The sequence below is a fragment of the Prionailurus bengalensis genome, chromosome D3 (assembly GCF_016509475.1).
Source record: "Prionailurus bengalensis isolate Pbe53 chromosome D3, Fcat_Pben_1.1_paternal_pri, whole genome shotgun sequence".
Lineage (NCBI taxonomy): Eukaryota > Metazoa > Chordata > Mammalia > Carnivora > Felidae > Prionailurus > Prionailurus bengalensis.
Window position 1 is genome coordinate 86,745,587 of NC_057356.1, and position 24,091 is coordinate 86,769,677.

The following is a 24,091-nucleotide window of genomic DNA, read 5'->3' on the forward strand; positions in this document are numbered from 1 at the left end:
CCGGGTGCCCCTAAACATTTTATTTTGAATTCAGACAAGCAGATATACACTCTTTCATTAATGTCCATATGTGGGACCAGGGTTTTTTCTGTATCTATTGACTGAACTCTGTCAGCCTGAATTATGTAAAATCTGTCCTTAAATAATGCATTATATGTTAGTTTCCAATTTGGCACTTCGAAAGGTAGAATTAGAAGTTAATTACATTTGAAAAGCAATCTTTGTTCTGCTCAGGTCTGATCTCAGGGTCCTGAGATCCAGCCAGGTATTGGGCTCCGATGGCACAGAGCCTGTTTAGCATTCTCTCTTTCCCTCTGCCCGTCCCCCACTTGCTCTCCTCCTGGGGCTCACGAGGGCTTGCTCTCTCTCTCTCTGTCTCTCTCTCTCTCTCTCAAAAGAAAAAAAAAAAGGAAAGCAATCTTTTTTTTTTTTTTTTTAATGTTTATTTATTTTTGAGAGAGGAGAGACAGAGCGTGAGCAGGGGAGGGGCAAAGAGAGGGAGACACAGAATCCGGAGCAGACTCCAGGCTCAGAGCTGTCAGCACAGAGCCTGATCCGGGGCTCAAACTCCCAAACTGTGAGATCATGACCTGAGCTGAAGTCAGATGCCTAACCGTCTAACCGACTGAGACACCCAAGTGCCCCAGGAAAGCAGTCTTTGTACAAAGGCCTAGATTTGTTTAAAGTAATTTTTTCTAGGCTTTTGGAGTGGTTTCATTTACACTTAAGTCTGCAGAAGATTTTTTTTTAACCAGCTGCATTTATTTAGTGTTTACAAATCAATTGAGTGTTTTCGTAGGAAGAACTTTAAAACAGAATTTGTTTACATGCTTAAAACATGCATTGAATTTAAATTCAGAAAAATTAGTGTGCATATCAGCCATGTCCAGGTACCATTTTAGGTACTGGGCATATAACTGTAGACAAAGACTGATCACATTCCCGATCTCAAATAGAATGCGAGTAAATATAATTCAGCTGATAGTATAGAATGGTCACAGGAATGCTGAAGAAGAGGATAGTTTAATAGAGGTGGCTAATAGAGATTTTACCATATTTTGAAACTTTCTGAGATAGTTGGTTTTAATGTGTTTCTATATATGACTGGATTTTTAAATTTCTTTTTTTGTTTTATATTTATTTTTTATTTTGAGAGAGAGAAATAATCTTAAGCAGGCTCCACGCTCAGCCGGAGCCTCACATGGGGTTTGATCTCATGAGCCTGGGATCCTGACCTGAGCTGAAATCAAGAGTTGGACACTCAACTGAATGAGCCACCCAGGTGCCCCTGGATTTTTAAAATCAGATCTGAAAATCTTTTTTCTAATAATTGAGTTTATCCCACTCATACTTAATGGCATAACCAACACTGAGACCTAAATTCTATCATATTTCATGTTATATTGGCCATTGCCCTTATTTTCTCTTTTATTATATAGTCTATTTTCCTTACTTTCTACTGCTATCTGGAAACTTTTTTATAAAGTTAATGGCAAGTAGTGTAGATTCAGGAACAATGGAGAAGAATCCAAGGAACTACAGTGGAAAGTCATGAACCATGGCTTGCTAAGAAACTGGCAACCTTTAGGGCAGAGAGATATTTACAACAGTGAAACTCTTTATCTTGCTAATGTTTTGTGTGGATGCCTTGCTTCCATTAAAGTCTTTTTGTTCTTTTAAGCTGGTAGCTCCAAGTATGGTTTGTGGATCCCCTTTGATAATAATGCTAAAACATTATTTGCCTCTTTCACTGCATTGCCATTTTTACCAAGGGGGCAAAAACAATGGTGGGTAAAATTGAAGGTGCCTTTCCACGGACAAAGAATGGCACCAACTGTTGTGATGGAATTCAACTTCCATAGGAGTTTTTTTTTTTTTTTTTAAAGAAAGTAATGATTTTTAAAAATTTTTATTTATTTTTTGAGAGAGAATATGCTACCAGGGAGAGGGGCAGAAGGGGAGAGAGAGAGAGAGAGAGAGAGAGAGAGAGAGAGAGAATGAATGCGGGGTTTGATCTCAGAACCCTGGGATCATGATCCGAGCTGAAGTCAAGAAGTCAAGAGTTGGGTGCTCAACTAACTACCTGAGCTACCGAGATGCCCCTTTCATAGCAGTTTTATATTCCTTACTTCTAGACATTTGTGGTAAAAAGAAAATTACAGTTACATTTAAGAATGTCACTGATGAAGCTGTAAAAATGACTGCATTTATTGAATCTTGACCCTGTGTACACATCTTTTCAGAATGCTTATGATGAGATGCAAACGTGTAGAACGTGTTCTCTTCCACATGCTGACCGAAGAAGAGAGCCTTGTGCTGTTGTTGTAGTTGCTGAGATAGCTCCTGTTTCGTGAAACACCACGTTTACCTGGCTGGCTCAGCCGGTGGTACGTTGGACTCTTGATCTCGGGGTCATGAGTTCAAGCCCCATATTGGGCGTAGAGCTTACTTTAAAAATAAAACAAACATTAATAAGAGAATAGCTGATGCCGAGATCCAGCCCCAGCAGGTCCAGGGGTTCCCGAAGGATGAGGGGCGTCGGCGAAAATAACAAATGGACACAGACAAGAGCAGTGGGTTCGACTGGCCGCTTTACTGTGGCAAACGTGGCATTATATTTGTTAGCAGTTTCCTTGTAGCGTGTGTCATCTATGTTTCTCGGCATTACCTAATTCTAAAAACGTTCCTTTGTGTAATCACCCATTAAGGAACCTCATGGTTATTTCTTTGTAACGTTTCCTCCTGCCTTTTTGCTTATTGATTAACTTCTTCATACTACTTTCATTACGTATCTACGTTTATTTATAGTTTTATAAAGCATTTGCTTCGCTATTTTCATGAAAGGTCATCTAGCTCTCAACACCTCAAGTGGAACATTTACAGGGACATGACTTCTTAATTGTTCCTTCGAACCATTTGCGGTACAAGGAACAAAAGTATTCGCTTTGGTCTGGGGTGCCGAGAGGGAGCCAAGAGGGCCCTGGGAACCCACGCCTTATGCGTTCCCAGAGAGACAGTGTATACCTGGGAACTAATGAACCATTCTGTACCTTGACCCACCAGGTCCAGTTATGCTCCGGAATGCCTCCTGGGGGTCAGTTGGGCCTAGGGGTTTGAGTAACTTCTACCCATAGAGACAGTGCTTTGTTGCCGGAGTGGGGCTTTCGAACCCACTTGCCCCCCTCCTTGGCTGGGAAACATGGGGCTATCCTTCCTTTAGGTAGGGGACGGGCAGGTGGGGGTGGCACCGGCTGGATATAAGGTTTCTTTTTTGTCCTGGGGGTCATCCCCAGAAAATATCCCCAAGTTTGCCCCCATGGCTTTCTTTTGAATCATCAGTGCCAGTTGGACCATGGGGATGGCCATGATGAGTAAGAGGAGGGATACCAGTAGCTTCCCATTTGGAGGTTTGCTGTGTGTTGCCCTTCTGCCAACCACCTGGGCTGTGCCATCAGAAAGGCTGGATGGATCAGCTCCCGGCAAGTTGACAAACCATGGTTTTTCAGCTTGAGTTTTTAGTAGATATTTTCTCATAAATTCACTGACAGGATTGGTGTCAGTGATACATCCAAGCTTTCAAGCGAACATAGAATTGTGGAGAACTTGGGTCTACCACTGTTAGCTTAACCTGCTTCCCAGTGCGGAGACTTTTCTGAGATCAGTGGTGATGTTAACAGGTGTGATTTTTTGATACTATATTATGAAATCTCTAATACCTGATGTTCTAAGATCGTACATACCTAGAGGATTGATTCAAAATGCAAGCTAGACCAATGGATTTGAATGTAATAGAGTAAAAAGTTATTGAAAGGGTTTCAGATTTCCCAGTGCAGCTGACTTTTTAAGGAACTATCACTTGTTGATTTTTGGTATAATATCACAGGAAAGAATATCCACAGTTCTATGAGAAGTTTATTAAAGGAAATATTTCTCCCTTTCCCAGATATATATCTGTAGGCGGTTGGATTTTCTTCTTACACTTTAACTGAAACAACATAATGTAACAGATTGAAGGCAGATGGAAACGTGAGAGTCCTGCTGTCTTAAGTCAGACAGAAAAAAGATTTACAATAATGTGAAACAGCACCACTTCCCTCGCTGAATTTTTATTGTTTGGGTAAATACATTTATTTCTTGGGAAAATGTTATTTACATTAACACGTGATGAGTATATTATCATTTAAAAACAAATATTTTAGGGGCGCCTGGGTGGCGCAGTCGGTTAAGCGTCCGACTTCAGCCAGGTCACGATCTCGCGGTCCGTGAGTTCGAGCCCCGCGTCAGGCTCTGGGCTGATGGCTCGGAGCCTGGAGCCTGTTTCGGATTCTGTGTCTCCCTCTCTCTCTCTGCCCCTCCCCGGTTCATGCTCTGTCTCCCACTGTCCCAAAAATAAATAAACGTTGAAAAAAAAAATAAAAAAAATAAATAAAAACAAATATTTTAAAGTCTCAGTTTTAGTTTCTACTAGGGTAAATTTGAGTAGATAGAACCCACCTAGACAAAGCTTCTGGTCTGTGCTTTGGACGAGGATAAAGAGGTCCCCAGCCTGGAGACTTGGGGGAACCCTGATTTAGCAGCAGGAGGACTGGCCTGGCGGCTTGTCACAGGGGAAGAACGTGAGCTTCGCGGTGGCAGCCGGGTTCAGGCTACACATCTGCTGTCTCCTCATGACAGATTATTTAACTTTGTTGGGCAGCTTTCAATCTCTGAGACCCAGTTTCCTCACTTGTTAAACTGACAATAACAAAACTATTTTATTCGTTGATGTTAAGCAGCTGTTCCATGTTGTATTTTAAATGTTTTCTTTAGGTGTTTTAATGGCCAGCACGACTAAGTCCAATCATTCCTTAAAAAAAGAGTCTGTGAAATTACTTGAAAACGTTACCTGCGGCCCATACAGATCAAGTATGCTCGTCTAAAACCTTTTCCCTTGAACTTTTTCATACACATTTTCAAGTATATGCGTAAACTTCGAATTTTACAATTAGAAAAGCAGTAAAACTAATTCAGAACATTTACTTAGGCATGATGAGACAGATGGTAATCCTATAAAAAGATGGCATATATTTTTGGAAGTGCAAACAGAAAAACAGATACTCTTAAAAATTCCAGAGTGATCTTTGCCTAGAAAATGAAGGGAAGAGAGAGAAGGCCATATGTTCTAATAGAACTTTTTATAGTTCTTAATGCATAGGATTTTTGTTTATTTAATGTTAGTGTTGAGTTACATACGGATTGGCAGTTGAAGGAGGAATGATTATCATGTGGATAATGACCAAATACTTTTACTGTGGTTGTCAGTCTTTTGTTTCTACAAAATGGATGCAGTAGTGGGAAGTAGAAACCATTTGAACCCAAAATTTAGCGAGGTTATTTTATTAAATAAAAAAACTTGAGTTTATTTACTTATTTTGAGAGAGAGAGCAGGCAGGGGAGGGGCAGAGAGAGGGAGAGAGAGAGAGAATCCCAAGCAGGTTCCTCACCGTCAGCACAGAGCTGACGTGGGGCTCGAGTCCACAAACTTCAAGATCGTGACCTGAGCTGAAACCCAGAGCTGGCCGCTTAACCGACCGAGCCAGCCAGGCGCCCCTCGTGAGGTTAACTGAGATGTGAATGTGAGTCACCCCAGAGTCAGTCACTAGGCCTGCTGCCGGGGCAGTCGTGGGCATCAGGTCTCCTGTCGTGTGGAGCAGTGTTCACGTTCGTTTCACTGCGGTGGGCGCTGAATGCAGTTGTATCAAGTACCTTCTTTGGACCAGGTACACGCTGCGAGCTGGGGTTGAGATGTTGGAAAAAATTGCCAGGGTCTTTGCTTTCACGTGGACTGTGGATGGTCTGCTGGGCTGAGAGTCATTAGTCAGATGGTTATACAGACAGATCTAAGTGCACATCCTAGGAGAAGTGTGCAGGACTACGAGATCCTGGAATCCGGGGATCTCACCTACTCAGGAAGAGCAGGGTTCCCCGAGGAATTGGTGGATAACGTGAGGTGTGAAGGCGTTAGTTGGAGAAGAGACTGGAACCAGCATTTCAGATCGAAGGGGCAGCACATTAAAAGTTCTGTGTAGAGTGAGGATGTGGTGAACATGAGCACTTTCGGTGTGACTGGAGCAAAATGACCAAGTAGAGAAAGGCCAGACTGTAGGGTTTTATTTACCACGATAAGGAGCTTTGTGACTTTATTCTGAAAAATGGCAAATTATGGCTTGAGGGTGGGAGTGTGGGAGGTGTAGGCGGGCAGGGCATCCGATCAGGTTTGCACGTTTAAAATGGTTTTACTCAGGGGCGCCTGGGTGGCCTAGTCGGTTAAGCGTCCGACTTCGGCTCAGGTCATGATCTCGCGGTCCGTGAGTTCGAGCCCCACGTCGGGCTCTGTGCTGATAGCTCAGAGCCTGGAGCCTGTTTCAGATTCTGTGTTTCCCTCTCTCTGACCCTCCCCCGTTCATGCTGTCTCTCCCTGTCTCAAAAATAAATAAATGTTAAAAATAAAAAATAAATAAAATAAAATGGTTTTACTCACAATGACTGAGCACCTCCTAGGCCCTTGGAATGGTCCTAGACTCTTAGGAGACATCAGTGAATACAGTGGAGTTAAAATCCCTGGTTTTGTGAAGCTTATGTTCTTTTTTAACGTCTGGAGGGGCAGAAAGGCAACGGAAGAAATGAGAAAGTTTTATTGTATGCTACAAAACACTAACTCGATTCAAGAGGGTAAGAGGGTCTGTATTGCAGCTGATGTGCTGGGTCAGGGCAGGTGACCTTGAGAAGGTGGCAGTTGAACAAAGACTGGAAGGAATTGCGGGCTCAGCTGTGTGGATCTGCAGCGGCACCGGTGCCCCAAACGGTAGTGTGTTTGTGGCATTCTCAGAGCATCGAGTGGAGGAGTGGAGAGGGCAGGTCGTGCAAAGACCGGAGAGTCCTGTCAGCTCGGGCCCTACCGCTGTAGAGACTTGGTTTTTCACTGAGTGGGGTGGGCAGCATTTCAGGGTTTTACTGTTCCCATGGTTTGTCGATGGCATGCGAGAAAGAGCAGAGTGTATGCGGACAGCAGATTGGGCTGTGTCGCCTCCATAGGGGCCGCCCCAGCCCTGCCCCTGTGCTCTCCACATCATGCTCTGGGGTTTTCTTCATCGTCATACCTGCTTTTCAGAACTTACCCAGTTAAGGGTCTCTAAAACTCAGGCTTATGGTGTGTAGCATGGCCTCCAGATGTTTTCCACTCGACCCCGAGATGAATCTGGGTTATTTCTACTGTGTTATCTGAGGCCACACAGCTACACACACGTACACATGCACGCGTATGCACGTTTCTGATGTAATGACTCGTGTGTTCGTAACTGGCGAACCCAGAAGCGTTTGCAACTATAACTGTTTCCTATCAGAGGTCATGTTTCAGTCAATTAACAATTTTTAATTGAAGTCAAATGTTCATGTCACTAAAACTGTATCACAAAATGGGACATTATAAAGAATGACTTGTAAATGGAAATTAGGTATTAATAAAAGCTTCGCAAGAAGTTGATTCATTTTTGACTCTCTCCGGTGCTCATATGTTGACCCTGAAACTCACTCAACCCAGCCATTGTTAAAAAGTCTAAGAGGATTGTGGTCTACTAGGGACACTTGGACAGTCCTCTCCAACAGCTGCACGTAGTTCCAAGTGATTGTTTTAATAGCTTACATTTTATGAAGAAAGTGCTCATCTGTTCTTTGGAGAAGGTACTTGGAGACCCCGGGGTTTTTGTTTTTTGATTTGCTTTTTGTCTTCAAAGGTACAGTCCTGGTGGGTTTGTATGTGTATGTTGGGGAGGATGATCTGTGGGCTCAAAACTGGGAAGTGCATAGTTAAACTAGAGCTTGTGCTTTTAAAAGCTTTTCATTCTCCTGAGCGCGCTTAGAATCCGACTCAGACACCTCGGTGTGCCATCTCATGCCCCCACCCCTCCTTCACACCATACGGTGTCGGGCACGGTGTGCTCCCCAGTGTTTCCGTGTTTCTGCAGTTTCCCACCGCAGGGCCCTTGAACTTGCCCTTCCCTCAGTCCAGAGAGTTGTTCTTTCCACCTCAGCCTTCCTTTGCATGACTGGCCTCTTATCATTCCAGCCTTGGCCCAAATATTGGCTTGTCAGGGAGGCTTTTTGGAGGGGTCGTAGGTGTTGGTGGATTCTAGAGTGGGAACCAGTATTCTCTGATTGCTTCCTTTCCCACCATGGTATCTGTCACAGTGATGATTATCCTGTGCTCCTTGGTTCACTCGTTTACAGCCTCTCCCAAAATAGTGACCATGATGATGGCAGGGCCACCCAGCTGTATCACTACCAGGGTGTGGTGTTCTTTCCACTTGCAAGGTTTTCTCTGAAGACGGACCTTTTTGTGGGTTAAGACTCCTTTCAGGATCTGATGATAGTGATGAAAAGAACATGGACAAAGTATTTGGTCTGTGAGTTCAGGGGCTTCAAAGAGCCAGTAAGACCTGCTTGTGGATTTTACTTCCAGATGTGCTGGCAGTCGGCATGCAGCCAGGAGGCAAAGTTAGGAATCCCCAAATACCCTTCCCTGTTTCTTTGTTTACAGCCTGGTCTGACTTACATAACCTCTTAATGGTTGGTCATGTTCAAAGTTTACTTCTCAAGAATACTATATTAGATTGTCCCTGTCCAGCCCTTTCCCGTCATTTCTTTGATCTGTCTTGGAGCCCACAGATGTCTTCTCTTAGTTTTGTATCAGCATAACTTTTTTTTTTTTAATTTTTTAATGTTTATTTATTTTTGAGAGGGAGACAAAATGCAAGCAGAGGAGAGGCAGAAAGAAGGAGACCCAGAATCTGAAGCGGACTCCAGGCTCTGAGCTGTCAGCACAGGGTGCGACATGGGGCTCGAACTCACCAACTGCGAGATCATAACCTGAGCTGAAGTCTGACGCCCAACCGACTGAGCCACCCAAGTGCCCCAAACAGCATAACTTCTCTTGGATCTAGTAGAGTACTTTTTTTTTTTTTTTTTTTTTAATTTCAGGGAACGTGCGCGTGCGCTTTCATGGGGCAAGAGACAGGGGGAGGGAGAATCTTATGCAGGCTCCATGCTCAGCGTGTAGGCAGACACAGGGCGCAATCCCTGGGATCATGACCTGAGCCTAAGTCAGGATTTAGGACGTTCTACTGACTGAGCCACCCAGGCGCCCCAGATGCAGTAGAGTAGCTCACACATGGAGTGTGGAAAGGCCCATACAGAGCTTTATGAAAAATAGCTTACAACAGGAAGGACAGTCCGTAGTACCTGCTGTAAGATTCAGATGCTTAGTACAACTTTGATTTCCCGATGATACCATAATCCATATGTAGATAATGCCATGGATTCTGTACTTTTCACTCATCTTCAACTTTTCAAGATCAAAAAAACTTTATTTTTAAAATACTTGTATAACTAGGGGTGCCTGGGTGGCTCAGTCAGTTGAGGGTCTGACTTCAGCTCAGGTCATGATCTCACAGTTCATGAGTTCAAGCCCCACATTGGGCTCTGTGCTGACAGGTCAGAGCCTAGATCCTGCTTTAGATTCTCTCTCTCTCTCTCTCTCTCTCTCTCTCTCTCTCTCTCTCTCTGTCCCTCCCCTGCTTGTGCTCTCTCTGTCTCTCTCTCAAAGAATAAATGAACATTAAAAAAAATTAAAAAAAAGAATAACTATGTGGAACTGAGTAATGGGGGGGGGTATTTACTGTATTTACTTCTTTCTCTTTACTGGTATTGATTTGGTAGAATTTCAATAGCCTTTGCATATCTGAATGCATGCCATGTGAAAGTATGGGAATAGATTCTGTATGGTAGAGCTTGTTGACTCACAGGCAGGTGTTTTTCCATGCGGCCGTTTTAGATGGAATTGCCAGTCCTGGGTCACTTGTAATAAGGGCTTCTTATAGGTGTTAGATTGCTCCATTTTGTTAAGAGATGTAGCCAGTTTTGCATGGTGTAGTTTTCCTGTCCCATCATTCCTATCATTTACTTGATAGTGAAGGAATATTTATTTGGTATCAAAGAATTTAAGCAGTATATATTAAATATGTAATGGTACCTCCTAGTTAGGAATAAAAAAATGAGTAAGACATTTCTCATTTCTTTCTGTAATCCTCTCTCTTCAAGGATTACAGTCTGGGGAGATACGATGTGAACAGAACACAAGCAATTCTAGGGCGCTGTGTGACGTACTATTAAGTAAGTGCATATGGAGTATTTGGAGTTCAGAGAAGGGGGAGAGAACTCTCCTCCGGCTGGGTGATCAGAGTAGGTTTCAGGAAGAGGTATATTCTTCTAAGGAATTCTCTGAAAGGTGGATGACAGAAAAGAGCATTTAGCAGGAGGAGGGAGTAACCATAAACAGGCACAGAAGCAGGAAAACAAAAGCCTTCATAATTAAGATTGAAACTGAATTAACAGTTTACACCATTCCTAGAAAGTTATTCCTGACCCTCTGTGGTCAGGTTGATTTACCTGCTTGGGTTTGAGAGACGGGGTGACATTCCAGACAGATCATTAGAAGTCATTCTGGTTGTTAATCCATTGATGTAGATCATCAAGAATTTGCTGATTGTCAATAATCACTGCAAACATCACTCTTACTGGGGCTGAACAGGTGTGTTTTGTCTTGTATTTGCATCCTTTAGTTTTATATTTTATAGCTCTTGGTAATTAAGCTTTCTTAATCTCTGTGTGAATTGATGCCCGGTCCTTTATATGAACAAAATTGGATTCGTCGCTAATGAGCCAGAAAATTATCACTAACACAGGCGGCTTTATTAGTCTTCAGGTCACCATTTCAGCCTGTTAAGACAAATAAATGCAATTTCAAATATTATGAAGAATTGTACTTAAAAGTTCTCTCTGATTAAGAGAAGTTAATGGGACTTTTGGTATACTTGGGTTGTCCTGTTTTCCTTAGCTTCACAAAAAATTTGACAGTTCTCCATTCCTTTGTGGTATCTTTTGAAGTTTTATTCTTTTCGTGCCCTGCTTACGAAATTTTATTCCTACCTCAAAGGCTTAAAGATATTTTATATTTTATTCTAACTAAACAGATTTTCACTATTAGATTTTTAATTTACTTGCAGTTTATTTTCATTGGTGGTGTGAGATATGGAATCCAGTTTTCTCATCTTTCCGGATGCATAGCCAGTTATCTTAGCACCGTGGACTAAATTGTGTCCTTTGCCATTGGTTTGCCTTCTCTCGTGCATCAAGTTTCCATATACGCACCAGCGTGCTTCTGTGTGTGACAGTTTTTCTGTTTGCAAAGATATCTGCAAATATTTCCATGGTACACACGTATGTAATATGACAAAATTATTTTATGTTATTCTGGAATAGTATTTAGTTGCAACAGAATTTAAAACTGATTCTCGGGCATTTTTAAAACTTCATACTCTGATGAAGGAGTGTGAACATGCAATGTACAGATTTTCATGAAGACACTTTTTTTGGCCTTCCTAAAATATTTCTGTAGAAAGGCTAGTTGATGTGAAGTTAGTATGTAAATGCTAAGCGTGGTAAGTTATATTAAGTCACTGGTTGTCAACTTTGGGAGTAGCCACGTAGTCTGTTGGGCTGTGGGGTTCCGTGGTCAAGGTGTGGGGTTCCGTGGTCAGGGTCCAGGACTTGGTCATCCGTGAGGCCCATGATTTGGGCTCACGTCATACAAACACGTTACACTGATTTTTGCCAAAAGCCACCTGGTTCACTTTTATTTACTATTTATTTATTTCTGTGGTGAGTAGGATATTGTCTCCTTTCTGTTGATCTTTTTTTATACTTGGTGACGTTTTAAAATTTCAACATAATTGTACACATACTGTTTTTCCCAAGTGAACAGCTTATTTTACTTCGCTTGCATTTCATGTTGGCCTCTTTCTAATGGCAGGTTGTAATTCATCCTAGTCATCTATCACCAAAATATCTAAATTCCACTACATGGCGGTTTTACCTTTTCAGATGTACCTGTCACAGTCAAGTGTGTGGACTGTTATTCTTGTCAAAAGAGATGAGATATTGGAATCTGTCTTTGGCTACAAAACCTATACTTCGTCTACTTCGTCAACTCCAAAGGAGTGACTTACCAGCTAAAGAATAGTGTCCTTATATTCTCTACTCCACATTTATGAAATGGCCGTATTTTTGTCAAACAAATTAAAAATGTGAATAACTTATATATTACATGTTAATAACTTAGATATTAGGTAGAAAGTAATGGCACTTGGATAACGAGTTCATCTAATCCACAGCTTAATATGATGTTTAAAAGTAACTGATGCTCCAAGTACTTACATGCATTTTGTTTCCTACAACTTGCTCAAAAACATAGTACATGACAGTATGACTTTTTAAAATTGCTTTTTCCTTTATGGAGATGATATTGCTGATCCCCCGATAGGTTGTCTGATCTGAGTGGTTTTTATTAAGAATAATTTCCTGCCGATTCTGTGTACACAGTAACCAAATCCTATCTGTCCATGAAGTAAACATTTAAAGATACCTCTCCCCTCCATTCCCACCATATTATCGTCAGTATGTTACTAATAGATTTGTATTATAATTTATCCATTCATAGATGTCTCTCTGCCACAGGGTTATGAGGCCAGAACTGATTTATTAATCTGCATATGACCATACAGTGCTGGGTTTGTCTTAGTAACTGCACAGGGAAGTCATGAATGTCGTCAAGCTTGGAGCCTGTAGTCCTTTGCCAGGAAACAGAGTGGTGGTAAACTAGTGGTTGGGAGTTGGAATCTTGCCGTTAGTTTTATAAGCATTTTGCTCAAGTCAAACTAATCATCTTGTGATGGCATTATACTTTGATGCTTGCAGAAACTGTAGAGCACGGACATAGAGGAAATAAATATAAAGCATTGTGCGTAGTTTCAACAGAATGTCTTTGCAAAGCAGTTATTACTGTTAATATTACTTCTGGGGCAAACTTTTCCCTATAAAACGACAGTCAGAAAGCCTTCGCAGAATTGAAATCCTATCTTTTCAGTGATGGAATGATGTACAAGATAGTTTAGAAAATATATTCCAGGATACAGAGGTATAAAAACTTGCCAGGCGAAATTACCAAAAAAAAAAAAAAAAAAAAAAAAGAGAGGAAGAAATCCTAACTCGGGAAATGTGCTTCATAATCTTCAGAATAGATCCACACCTACACATATCTAGTTTTCACGGGTAGTCCCCGGCTGCGAGCGTTGGGCATCTCTCCTCTGTGCGAGGCGCTGGGAACATGAATGGGCAGGGGCCTTAGTCTCAGGAAACGCAAAGGTGTGTTCTAAAGGGGCATTTCTAGACTTTTTCCAGATTATCACAGATCATGGGATTCTTTTACGTAGTTTTACAGATGCCTCCGTATTTGAAAGCCTACTCGTTCTCCTGCCGGTGGGACTGGGCGTCTCCACCGAGAGCGCGTGCCGTCGCCGTGTCGCGGCCTGGGGCCGCGTGCAGGCAGGGGAGTGCGGATCCGTGCGGTGCGGTGCGCGTGGTGCGGAGGCCGAGAGTGGGTGTCGCGGAGGCCGAGAGTGGGTGTCGCGGGGGCCGAGAGTGGGTGTCGCGGGGGCCGAGAGTGGGTGTCGCGGAGGCCGAGAGTGGGTGTCGCGGAGGCCGAGAGTGGGTGTCGCGGGGGCCGAGAGTGGGTGTCGCGGGGGCCGAGAGTGGGTGTCGCGGAGGCCGAGAGTGGGTGTCGCGGGGGCCGAGAGTGGGTGTCGCGGAGGCCGAGAGTGGGTGTCGCGGAGGCCGAGAGTGGGTGTCGCGGGGGCCGAGAGTGGGTGTCGCGGGGGCCGAGAGTGGGTGTCGCGGAGGCCGAGAGTGGGTGTCGCGGAGGCCGAGAGTGGGTGTCGCGGGGGCGGTGTCGGCGAAGGCCCGAGCGCAGACTCCTGTCCGGAAGCCGGGTGCGGAAGGAGAAGAGGAAAGTTAGCCTTTGCCCTCGCAGCATCCTGACAGGCTTGGCAGGGGCCGTGAGCAGGGGACTCACGTGTCCTCGTGTGGAGGCGAAAGGATTGAAACAGTAAAGTAAAACTTCTGTGGAAAGATTTTTTTTTTTTAATGTGACTTTTTTTTAATTTTATTTTTTATTTTTTAGAAAATGGCTCCAAAGGGTATATGAAGCTGGAAAAGTACATAGATGCAGCATTGCAGCCTCTCCAGATGTTTGAGGATAATATTCCGGAGAGAAATTGATCCCCTCGGATTAGGTAACTAGTCATAATGAAGAAAATTAGTCTTAAAACCTTCCGAAAATCTTTCAACTTGAATAAAAGTAAAGAAGAAACGGATTTCATGGTAGTGCAGCAACCGTCACTGGCCAGTGATTTCGGAAAAGATGACTCCTTGTTTGGTAGCTGCTACGGTAAAGACATGGCCAGCTGCGATCTCCACAGCGAAGATGAAAAGGGTGGGAAGAGTCGATCCAAGAGCGAAAGCCTGATGGGTACGTTAAAACGACGGCTGTCTGCGAAACAGAAGCAGAAAGGCAAGGGCAGCGCGCCCTCCGGGAGCTCGGCTGACGAGGACACCTTCTCCTCCTCCTCGGCACCCCTGGTCTTCAAAGACGTGAGAGCCCAGAGGCCCATCAGGTCCACTTCGCTCCGCAACCATCACTACAGCCCTACGCCGTGGCCTCTGCGACCCACGAACTCGGAGGAGACGTGCATCAAGATGGAGGTGAGGGTCAAAGCCTTGGTTCACTCTTCCAGCCCGAGCCCAGCCCTGAACGGGGTTCGGAAGGATTTTCACGACCTCCAGTCTGAGACTGCGTGCCAGGAGCAGAGTAGTTCACTCAAGAGTTCAGAGTCTCACAATGGAGACTTGCATCTTCACCTTGATGAACATGTGCCTGTAGTTATCGGACTTATGCCTCAGGACTACATTCAGTATACTGTGCCTTTAGACGAGGGGATGTACCCTCTGGAAGGGTCGCGTAGCTATTGTCTGGACAGCTCTTCTCCCATGGAAGTCTCTGCGGTCCCTCCGCAAGTGGGAGGGAGCTCCTTCGCCGAAGACGAGAATCAGGTAGACCAGGACCTAGTGGTGGCCCCAGAGATCTTTGTGGATCAGGCGGTGAACGGCTTGTTGATCGGCACCACGGGAGTCATGTTGCAGAGCCCGAGAGCGAGTCACGACGATGCCCCCCCACTCTCACCGTTGCTACCTCCAATGCAGACCAATCAGATCCAAAGGAACTTCGGTGGGCTCACCGGCACAGATGCCCACGTGGCGGAAAGTATGCGCTGTCATTTGAATTTTGATCCTAACTCTGCCCCTGGGGTTGCAAGAGTTTACGACTCGGTGCAGAGTAGTGGTCCCATGGTTGTGACGAGCCTTACAGAGGAGCTGAAAAAACTGGCGAAACAAGGATGGTACTGGGGACCGATCACACGCTGGGAGGCAGAAGGGAAGCTAGCAAATGTGCCAGATGGTTCTTTTCTCGTTCGGGATAGTTCTGATGACCGTTACCTTTTAAGCTTGAGCTTTCGCTCCCATGGCAAAACACTTCACACGAGAATTGAACACTCAAACGGTAGATTTAGCTTTTATGAACAACCGGATGTGGAAGGACATACGTCTATAGTTGATCTGATCGAGCATTCAATCAGGGACTCTGAAAATGGAGCTTTTTGTTATTCAAGGTCTCGGTTGCCTGGATCTGCAACTTACCCGGTCAGACTGACCAATCCAGTGTCACGGTTCATGCAGGTGCGTTCTTTGCAGTACCTGTGTCGTTTTGTTATACGTCAGTATACCAGAATAGACTTAATTCAGAAACTGCCTTTGCCAAACAAAATGAAGGATTACTTACAGGAGAAGCACTACTGAAAGATTATGAGAACCCCCGCATCTTGCACTTTGGGAATAAGAAAAAGAGATTGAAATACAGTTTACAAACTTTCATTGCTATCGAAATCTTTTGCTGCCATACTATTTCAGTTTTATGTGTAAAAGTAATCAATTTGTTTAGTTAGGGGTGGGGAAGTGTCAGCAAGGTGTCTTGGGTTTATTTTGGTTCTTTATAAAGGGAAGTCTCGAGGTTTTGGAAGTGTGAATTATCTTTCATCAATGTGCAGAATAATCACAATGTGAATTATCAGATTCTCCTTAACCACCCCCCCCAAGTCCTTTGCTGCTATCCACTGTGATTTTTATGCATTAAAAGCACATTTCATGTGTATTCAACCCTAAGTAAAGTTGAATGAAACTTACAGAATGAGTATTGTTATGTCTCTTTAAATGGCCCATTTTCAAAGATAGTGTTGAAAAAACATACCCGTGTGGTAAAACACAGAATTTACACGTACACTGAAAATGATTTTTAATCTCCTACTTTAGAAAGATTTATTTAGAATTATGATTTGACATAATCTTGGGTATTAGAATGTAGACCCGCAGCATATCTTTTACAACACTTACTCTAAATTGTTTCTGAGGTTGTGCTGTGTTTTGGTTGTGGAAAGTGGAGTTTTTCTGTTGCCTTCATTTTCATCTTGTGGTTTGTCTACTTTAATAAATGGCCTTACATTGAAAAATCATCAAGAAGTATATAACGCCAACGTAAGAAAGTGTTGCCTTTTCTGTCATTAAGCTCTGGTACAAATTGGCATAACGTAAGAAGATCTGTGGGACTAGAACTATTACTGAAGAAATTACTAGATGATCATAGTTTCCTGTGATGATAATTTTTTTGTGTGTTAATTATACTTTCCTTCGGTAAAGTGTTTTTTCTGTGATTTCTTTCGCTTAGCCAACATTTTCTTTGGGTGAACTTGACGTAGAACCGATTTTCATAAAAAGAGTGGGTTCTCTTGCAACATTTAAGTTTATATAAAGTTTTAAATTGATTTGAATAGAAAACATTGTTTTAGAGTTGGATTTTTATTCTTTTATGTAGTCACTATTCAGATATGCTAGGTTTGACCCTTCTTCCTTCTCCCCACCAAAAACCAAAAAAAACCCGATGACTTTAGTTGAAAAACTGTGGAAACTGTGGAGCATCGTGTAAGAAGAATATTAAAACCATATCAGGTATATGGAAGTCTTGTCACCTGCCATATACCGCTGTTTAAAACTAATTTATTGTTTTTTGGTTTTTTGTTGTTTTAAATCTAGCTGAGTCTTAAGTAAATTGGCAGGCATCGTTAGTTATTTTATCTCTAATTTAGTCGCTTGGATTGTGGGGCGGGGGGGGTTGTCCCCAGTACTTTTGTTATTTTTGAAATTCAGTGTTTATTCGCTGCACTATTCTTTAGTGAGTATTTTGGAAGTACCCCATGTAGAAAATGTTTCCATCTCAGATGAAACATACCATTTAAGACATTTCTTCCTTTGTCACTCAGTTTTCCTGTCTCTTACCCGTCAATTAAAAACAAGAGTAAAGGTCTTAGGTCAACCCTAATGGCTTTGTCATTCAGTATCCCTGTTTTTTTGTTTGTTTTTTGTTTTTTTTTTCCCTCTCTGTTTTTTAGGGTCAGAACTGAGAAATACCAAGAAAAGGCACAATGATATCGTGTTATGGTATTTTGCCATAAAGGGGAAAAGGTACTTAATTTTGGTGGAATGTTGATTGTACCTTGTCATAAAGGCTCCTCTTTAATTTTCTGATGTTTTCACCTAATAAGATGGAGTATACTGTAATAATATAATTTAAGTGTTCACTATAAGCTATTTGGATTAAGAACTATTACAGAGTTGTAAACTTATCAAATTAATGCAAGACATTTAAACTATTTTTTTGCAAAACTATTTATTTTTAAACAATTTAAAATATATCTAGGGTGAGTTAAAAGTCCCTGTGCATCTATATTAGATGGCAGGTATTGTCACAGAGTCACTGTGTATTAATAATAAATGTCGAAATGGCTTCTCCATGTTTCTAGAAGCATTTACATGTACTCTTTGTGAGACCATGGTGCACAGAGGTCTTTGGACTGCCCTGAACCCCGTCTTCTTGTGTGGACATAGCCTGTTCCCCACGTGTTCCTCATGATACCATGTGTTCAAGATTTAGCTATTTAGTTTCAAGATTATTTTGATTTTCATCTAATGGTTTTTAAAATCATATTTTGTGTTTTATGGAGGGCAAGTCTAGATGCCGTTCTAATTCAGAAAGCCAGTTTTTTATGTGCTTTTTGTACATTCGTAACATAAAATACTTTAAAATGCCCCATACTATTCCAGTTTGAAATTGCTAGGGTCTGACAGTGTATCGAGAAAAATAAAAGTATTTGCCAAGAAATTATTTACAAACAAAGGAGTATTGCAGTATTTTCTGCTTTTGTGTAGAGAGAGCCATTTGGCATAGGCAGCACAAGATAATGTGAAAGATCGGCTTTATAGGATACTAAAATAGTCTGCTTAAAAATGGAAGGGAGAAAAGAGAGAAATCTCCATCCCGTAGTTTGGTCTAGAAACCATTTGCGTAAACTTCTGGATTACCCTGAGTGGCAGCTTAGATGACATGGACACAACCTGTAAGTGACATTTAAAGATAGGAGCTCAAGGCAAGAAAGAGAAAACAGGAAAGCTGTATCCTTTTGCCATAGTAAATGAATCAGAGTTGTTTTCTTGAAGATTTCACCACAAAATACAACGGAGGCCAGAAGATAATTCTAGGCTTCCTAGGACACTTTTGTGCATTTTTATAAATAATAAGAAAGCATAGAAAGTACTTGAAAAATATCTCCCTCTTTCTCTTTCTAAGGAAATCTTCTCTTTCTACTTGGTGCAATAATCTGAAAATCTAGAAGGTCAAAAATATATCACAGGAAATGATCATAGAACTAAAAATAGTTTTTAAGGAAACGAGTTACAAGGGCAACCATCTTGCTGTTGAAGAAAATTGTGTGCCAGAAGGCTAAATCGTCGGCGTATTAGGAAATAAACACAAAGTATACCTTACAATTTCTGAGCCAGTATTACTGAAACAGGATAAAAATTACAAAAATCTTAAATAGGTTCTATGCAGTGTCCCTGCTAGTGCTGGGTCTAACTATCTTAATGCTTTCAGAAACGCCAATTTTAATCGTGGACATTTCACATTATATACGAGAGATAATCTACATGAGTGATTCAAAATAGTATATATTAAATCTTAATGGCTGTTCATCGAATGCGAAGTCTTAATTTGAAAATGAAATCACACTACCAGCAAGACAGTTTTGTTGAAAACTCTAATAAGGAACAGTTGCCAGTTCCATAAATAACTTTAAAATTCCAAAATAAAGTATTGGTACGCTAGTAATCACAAATTTGATTTCTTTTAATACTTTTAAAAATCCTATTAGGAAGGGTTTTTTTTTTTAATAAACGTTCTTTTTATTAATTAGTCATAACATCGTGAATGTGTGGTTGCTGTTTCTGAAAAGTGATCCAAACTCTACATCCAGAGATGATGAAAAATTCTTATAGAATTTTGTAATAAGTATACATGTTGGGTTTAAAGACATTTTATAGTCATTGGGAGTGCCATGAAATTAATACTTGCAATCCAGATTGCTGTAGTTTACCCTTTTTCTGTATGTTTCAAATCAGGTGTGTACCATTTGTACTGAGAACACCACAGAATGAATTATCCAAAGTCCATTGATTTTAATATGTGTTTTGGTTTGTAAACAAATTATAGTAATTTCTTGCACATTTTTGGAAATTAATTGTATAAGGATTTATGTATCTGCTTCTAGATACAGTGTGTAAATAAAAATTTCGTTCACAAGACCTGCCTTGTAGTTTATTTATATTTAATACCTGGATTACAGAATCTGATTTTAATTAAATCAGGTTAACTAGATAGTTTCTGGATGTCTCATAAACTTGCAGAGACTGGAGGGTAGGGACCAGCAAATTTAGTTTAAAAAAAAAAAAAAAAGGCAGAAAAAAAACCAGGAAAAAGTGAAATAGTGTTGCTCACAGGAGAGAGGAAATGAGTTTAGAATCAGCAAATGTTGCTAACATCCTAAAGCCTTTAACATAAAGGCTGGAGTGAACTGACAAACCATAACAAAACCTCTCCTAAACAGACTACTTAACATTAGCACAGTAATAAGACTTCACTAGAAGTTTGTACTGGATGATGAAATGTTTGGATCGTGACATTTTTTTAAATGTCCCTATTGATAATATTTCATAAAAATAGAAGCAGGCTATCAAATTTTCTTTAATACTTTTAACTTTTTCCAGTTACTGGTGCTGAGAGTGTCTTAACCTTCTGAAACCTCTTAAAAATTTTTTTGACTCTTGTCTTTTACATGACTTGTCTTGCTAATGGATGTTTCACATCAGCTTCTCTGTTCCCACTCTCCCTACCCCAAAGCCTTCTCCCCAGAGTCCATGGCCCCCTGTAAGGCCAGGTCTGATGCTGGCAGAGAACCCAGTAGTGGTGGGGTCTGAAAGTATGCATTTCTGAACACAGTGGACTTTGCTGGGGTTACACTTTTTGTCTTAAACTGCATATTCCCTACTTACTACCAGGCAACTTTGCCACCTTCTCTGAGGAGTGAGAGGGTCCTCTTGGCAAAGCCCTCCCATAGGTTGTACAAGCCAAAGAGGTTGGCCAGAGCAGGGGTTGTTTCCAGAGGGTTTACAAACAGGGCCGACTGCCTTATGTAGGAGTCACTTTGGACCATCAGATCCTGTGCTTGGCAACTGGCTTGCAAATAATGGTAAATCTTAAAAGGGAGACTTTTTGGTCATGAGACATGGTTTTCCCCACACCAAGAAAGTTCTAGGAAGTGCAGATCTATATATGAGGCTGCCTTTTTCTGGTCTCTAACTTGGGTCTGTGAGTCTAACAGACACTTAGGACTCTATTACACCAGCCTAGGTCACAAGTGAATTTATAAAGTGTTCTCATTTTAGTAGAATCTTACTAAAGAGAACTTCTGTTGCTTTGTGTAAATAATCTGCTCTTTGGCCCTGCCTTGCCCCTAACAATTTTAAGAGCTGGCATCTCTGATTCCCTTCACTGAGAACTCGTTCTGAAGCCACGTGTTCACCCAGTTCCTTCGCCACGGCGCATTTCTCTCTCCTCGCTGTAGTCCTTGGCATTCTTGTTTTCCGGTGGCTGGCAAGTGGTGAGCATCATTTGGCCCAGAGAATTACCATCCCAGTAGTGGCTGTGGGGTGTAACAATTGCCTAGAAAACCGGTAGATGTGTATCTTTTAACACAGAAGACTGCACTACATGGGTTCTTCTGGAATCAGCAGATGAAACTCGAGAGCTGCGTTTTATATCACCCGCCCCTTAAGAATCATAACAAACATAAATTGTGCTGCCATATCTACTGCTAACACTTAACATATATTTTACATCCTCAAAACAGCCCTATGCAAGGCAGGCACCTTAGCATCATAAAAAAAGACACAAAGGTGAACTTCACAAGGTCACAAGATAGTGACAGAACCAGGTTACAAGTTCATGCCGTTTGGTTCCAAGATCCATGCTGTCATGCAATATGATACACTTCCTCTACTTGGGGTTTCCTATTATTTAGAATGTTTATTTCGGATTGTCATGGGAAAGAACTTCAGCACAAGCAAATGAATTACCTACTGTGGTCTTCTTCAGGCAACTACTCTGTAGCTTAAACGAGATGTTCTGTCTGGGCACTGGCGGGTAACCGTTTATGGGGCCTGACTCAGTGTATCTTATGGGCTTCATCTTTTAATCCTGAGGAAGGGAACTGGCTTTCCCTTGCATGGCCTTGGAAAAGTTCACTGGAAAGAAAACTGCCTAGGGGCGCTTCTGTGGTTCAGTTGGTTGAGCGTCTGACTCTTGATTTTGGCTCAGGTCAGGATCCCAAGGTCGTGGGATTGAGCCCACGCTCAGTGTGGAGGCTGCTTGGGATTCTGTCTCTCCCTCTACAGCTCTGCCCCTCTCCTGCACTAGCTCTCTCTCTCTCTCTCTCTCTCTCTCTCTCTCTCTCTCTCAAAACCCCCCCAAACCCTGCCTCATAAGCTAATATAGGAACACGATTTGGTGGAGTTGAATTGTAACTCTTGGGAAGCCTTCTCCACGTGTTTGGTACATAAGGAAAAATGTTCTCTCTGGGTTTTTGGTAATGTATTTGATCACACTGCCTGAGACGTTGTTGTGCCCTGTTGTACCAGGAGTCACAGTTTTATGCTTTATGGCACACAAAAGAATCCACCCTTTCCTTCTCATTTCCCACAACCATGCCCAGCCAGTTCTCTTAAACTTCCTGTCATTTTGTCGCAAGCACATCCTGAACAAGAACTTCCTTCTGGAAGTAGTTCTAACTAGAACTCTGTGTTCTAGCTTCTCGCCTGCACCTTAAGTGGGTAGAAAAAAATCACCAGCTCTGTTCATATGGTAATTGTTAACGATGACTTCAAGGTAAATTCCCCTCCCCACTTCTGGGAAATAGCCACTTATATTATACCTAGCCCAGTATCATTAAAACAGCAATAATCGTGTTGTGACAAACTTCGAATAGTTTCCCTAAACCCTATCAGCACATATGACTAGCCTAGGAAGTTTAGAGAATTAAGACAATTAAGTGAAACTGAAAGTAGCTAAATCCCATTTAAAATGCATGTCAGTGTTTTCTGTGGTGTAAGTCTAACAGGCAATGAATTCTCTCACCTTTTGTGTAACTGAAATGTGTTTATGTTGCCCTTTGGTTTTGAAAGATATTTTCACTGGATATAGAATTCTGGATTGACTTTTTCTTTTCCTCTGTGAGTACTTTTAAAATATCAGGGGCACCTAGATGGTTCAGTCGTTGAGCGTCCGACTTCGGGTCAGGTCATGATCTCACAGTTCGTGGGTTTGAGCCCCGTGTCGGGCTCTGTGCTGACAGCCCAGAGCCTGGAGCCCGCTTCGGAATCTATGTCTCCTTCTCTCTCTACCCCTCCCCTGCTCGCTCCCTGCCTCTGTCTCTCTTTCAAAAACTAAAAAAAAAATGTTAATTTTTTTTTTTTTAAATCATTCCATTGTCTCCAGGACCCTGTTATTGCTGATGAGAACTTAGCTGCCATTTGCAGTGCTGTTTTTCTGTAAATTATGTGGAATTCTCTCACTCCCCCCACCACACAGCTTTTAAGATTTTCCCTTCTCTTTTTCTAACCCTTTCTTGTTCTCCTTTCCCTGCACTACTGATAATTTTTGATTGGATGATGAACATAGTGGGTGAAACATTTTAGGAACTCTGGGCTGTCACTATTTTCCCCTGAAGGGGGTTAAGTTTTCTTCTGGAAGTCAGCTAGAAAATGGAGAGATCGTGGGGTGCCTGGGTGGCTCAGTCGGTTGAGTGTCCGACTTCAGCTCTGGTCAGGATCTCACAGTTTGTGAGTTCGAGCCCCACATCAGACTCTGTGCTGACAGCATAGACCCTGCTTGGGATTCTCTGTCTCTCCCTCTCTCTCTCTCTATTTCTATTTCTCTCTATTTCTCTATCTTTCAAAATAAATAAACTTAAAAAAATTTAAAAAAAAAGAACCAATTAAAAAAAAATGAATAAATAAAGATTCAGGAGCATTCAAGAGTTCCTGAGGAGCATTAAGGTGAGGACCAGAGAGAGGGGAGGTTATCTGAATTTTGCTACTGGTTTTAACTATATTTACGTTTTAATAAATATTGTCTAAACTAAAATCATATTTAAAAATTCAAAAGTATCTTAATTGAGAATAATGAACAATCTTTCAATAGCTAGCAATTTGCAGATATATGAATTGCACAATAGAAAAACGTTCCTTTGGCATAAAGTTTCCCATAGCATGTACATTGCCCATTTTCATTCAAAAAAAATCGTCTGCAGTAGTGTAAAGATTCTGCTGTGCACAGAATTAACTCTATAGGACAGTATCAGGTGTTGCTTTTACCTTTTGACCCATTGATGAAAATCAAGAAAAGTATTTGTCTTACTGGATTATTTAAAGGGGCAACTTTAATGATAACAATTTTAAGAACTCAGTATTGCCTAATGGGTAGAACTGAAAAAAAAAAAAGTTTTTCCTCCACTTAGTTAGATGTTTAGTTGTAATGATATTTCTCAGGGGCATATGACCCTGTAATGGTATTTTGGTTTAATAATTCTAGACAAACCCAATCCAT

General features: G+C 41.8%; 1 protein-coding gene across 1 annotated transcript in view; it reads left to right on the plus strand.

Moving 5' to 3' along the window:
* The window catches only part of SOCS6 (suppressor of cytokine signaling 6), a 40,030-nt gene extending 20,296 nt beyond the window's left edge, over positions 1–19,734 (plus strand). Inside the window, exon 3 of the mRNA XM_043559074.1 lies at positions 14,111–19,734. Within this exon, the coding sequence (XP_043415009.1) occupies positions 14,236–15,843 (1,608 nt within the window). The 5' untranslated portion in view covers positions 14,111–14,235 and the 3' untranslated portion in view covers positions 15,844–19,734. The remainder of the gene's footprint in view (positions 1–14,110) is intronic.
* Positions 19,735–24,091: the final 4,357 nt, after the last annotated feature.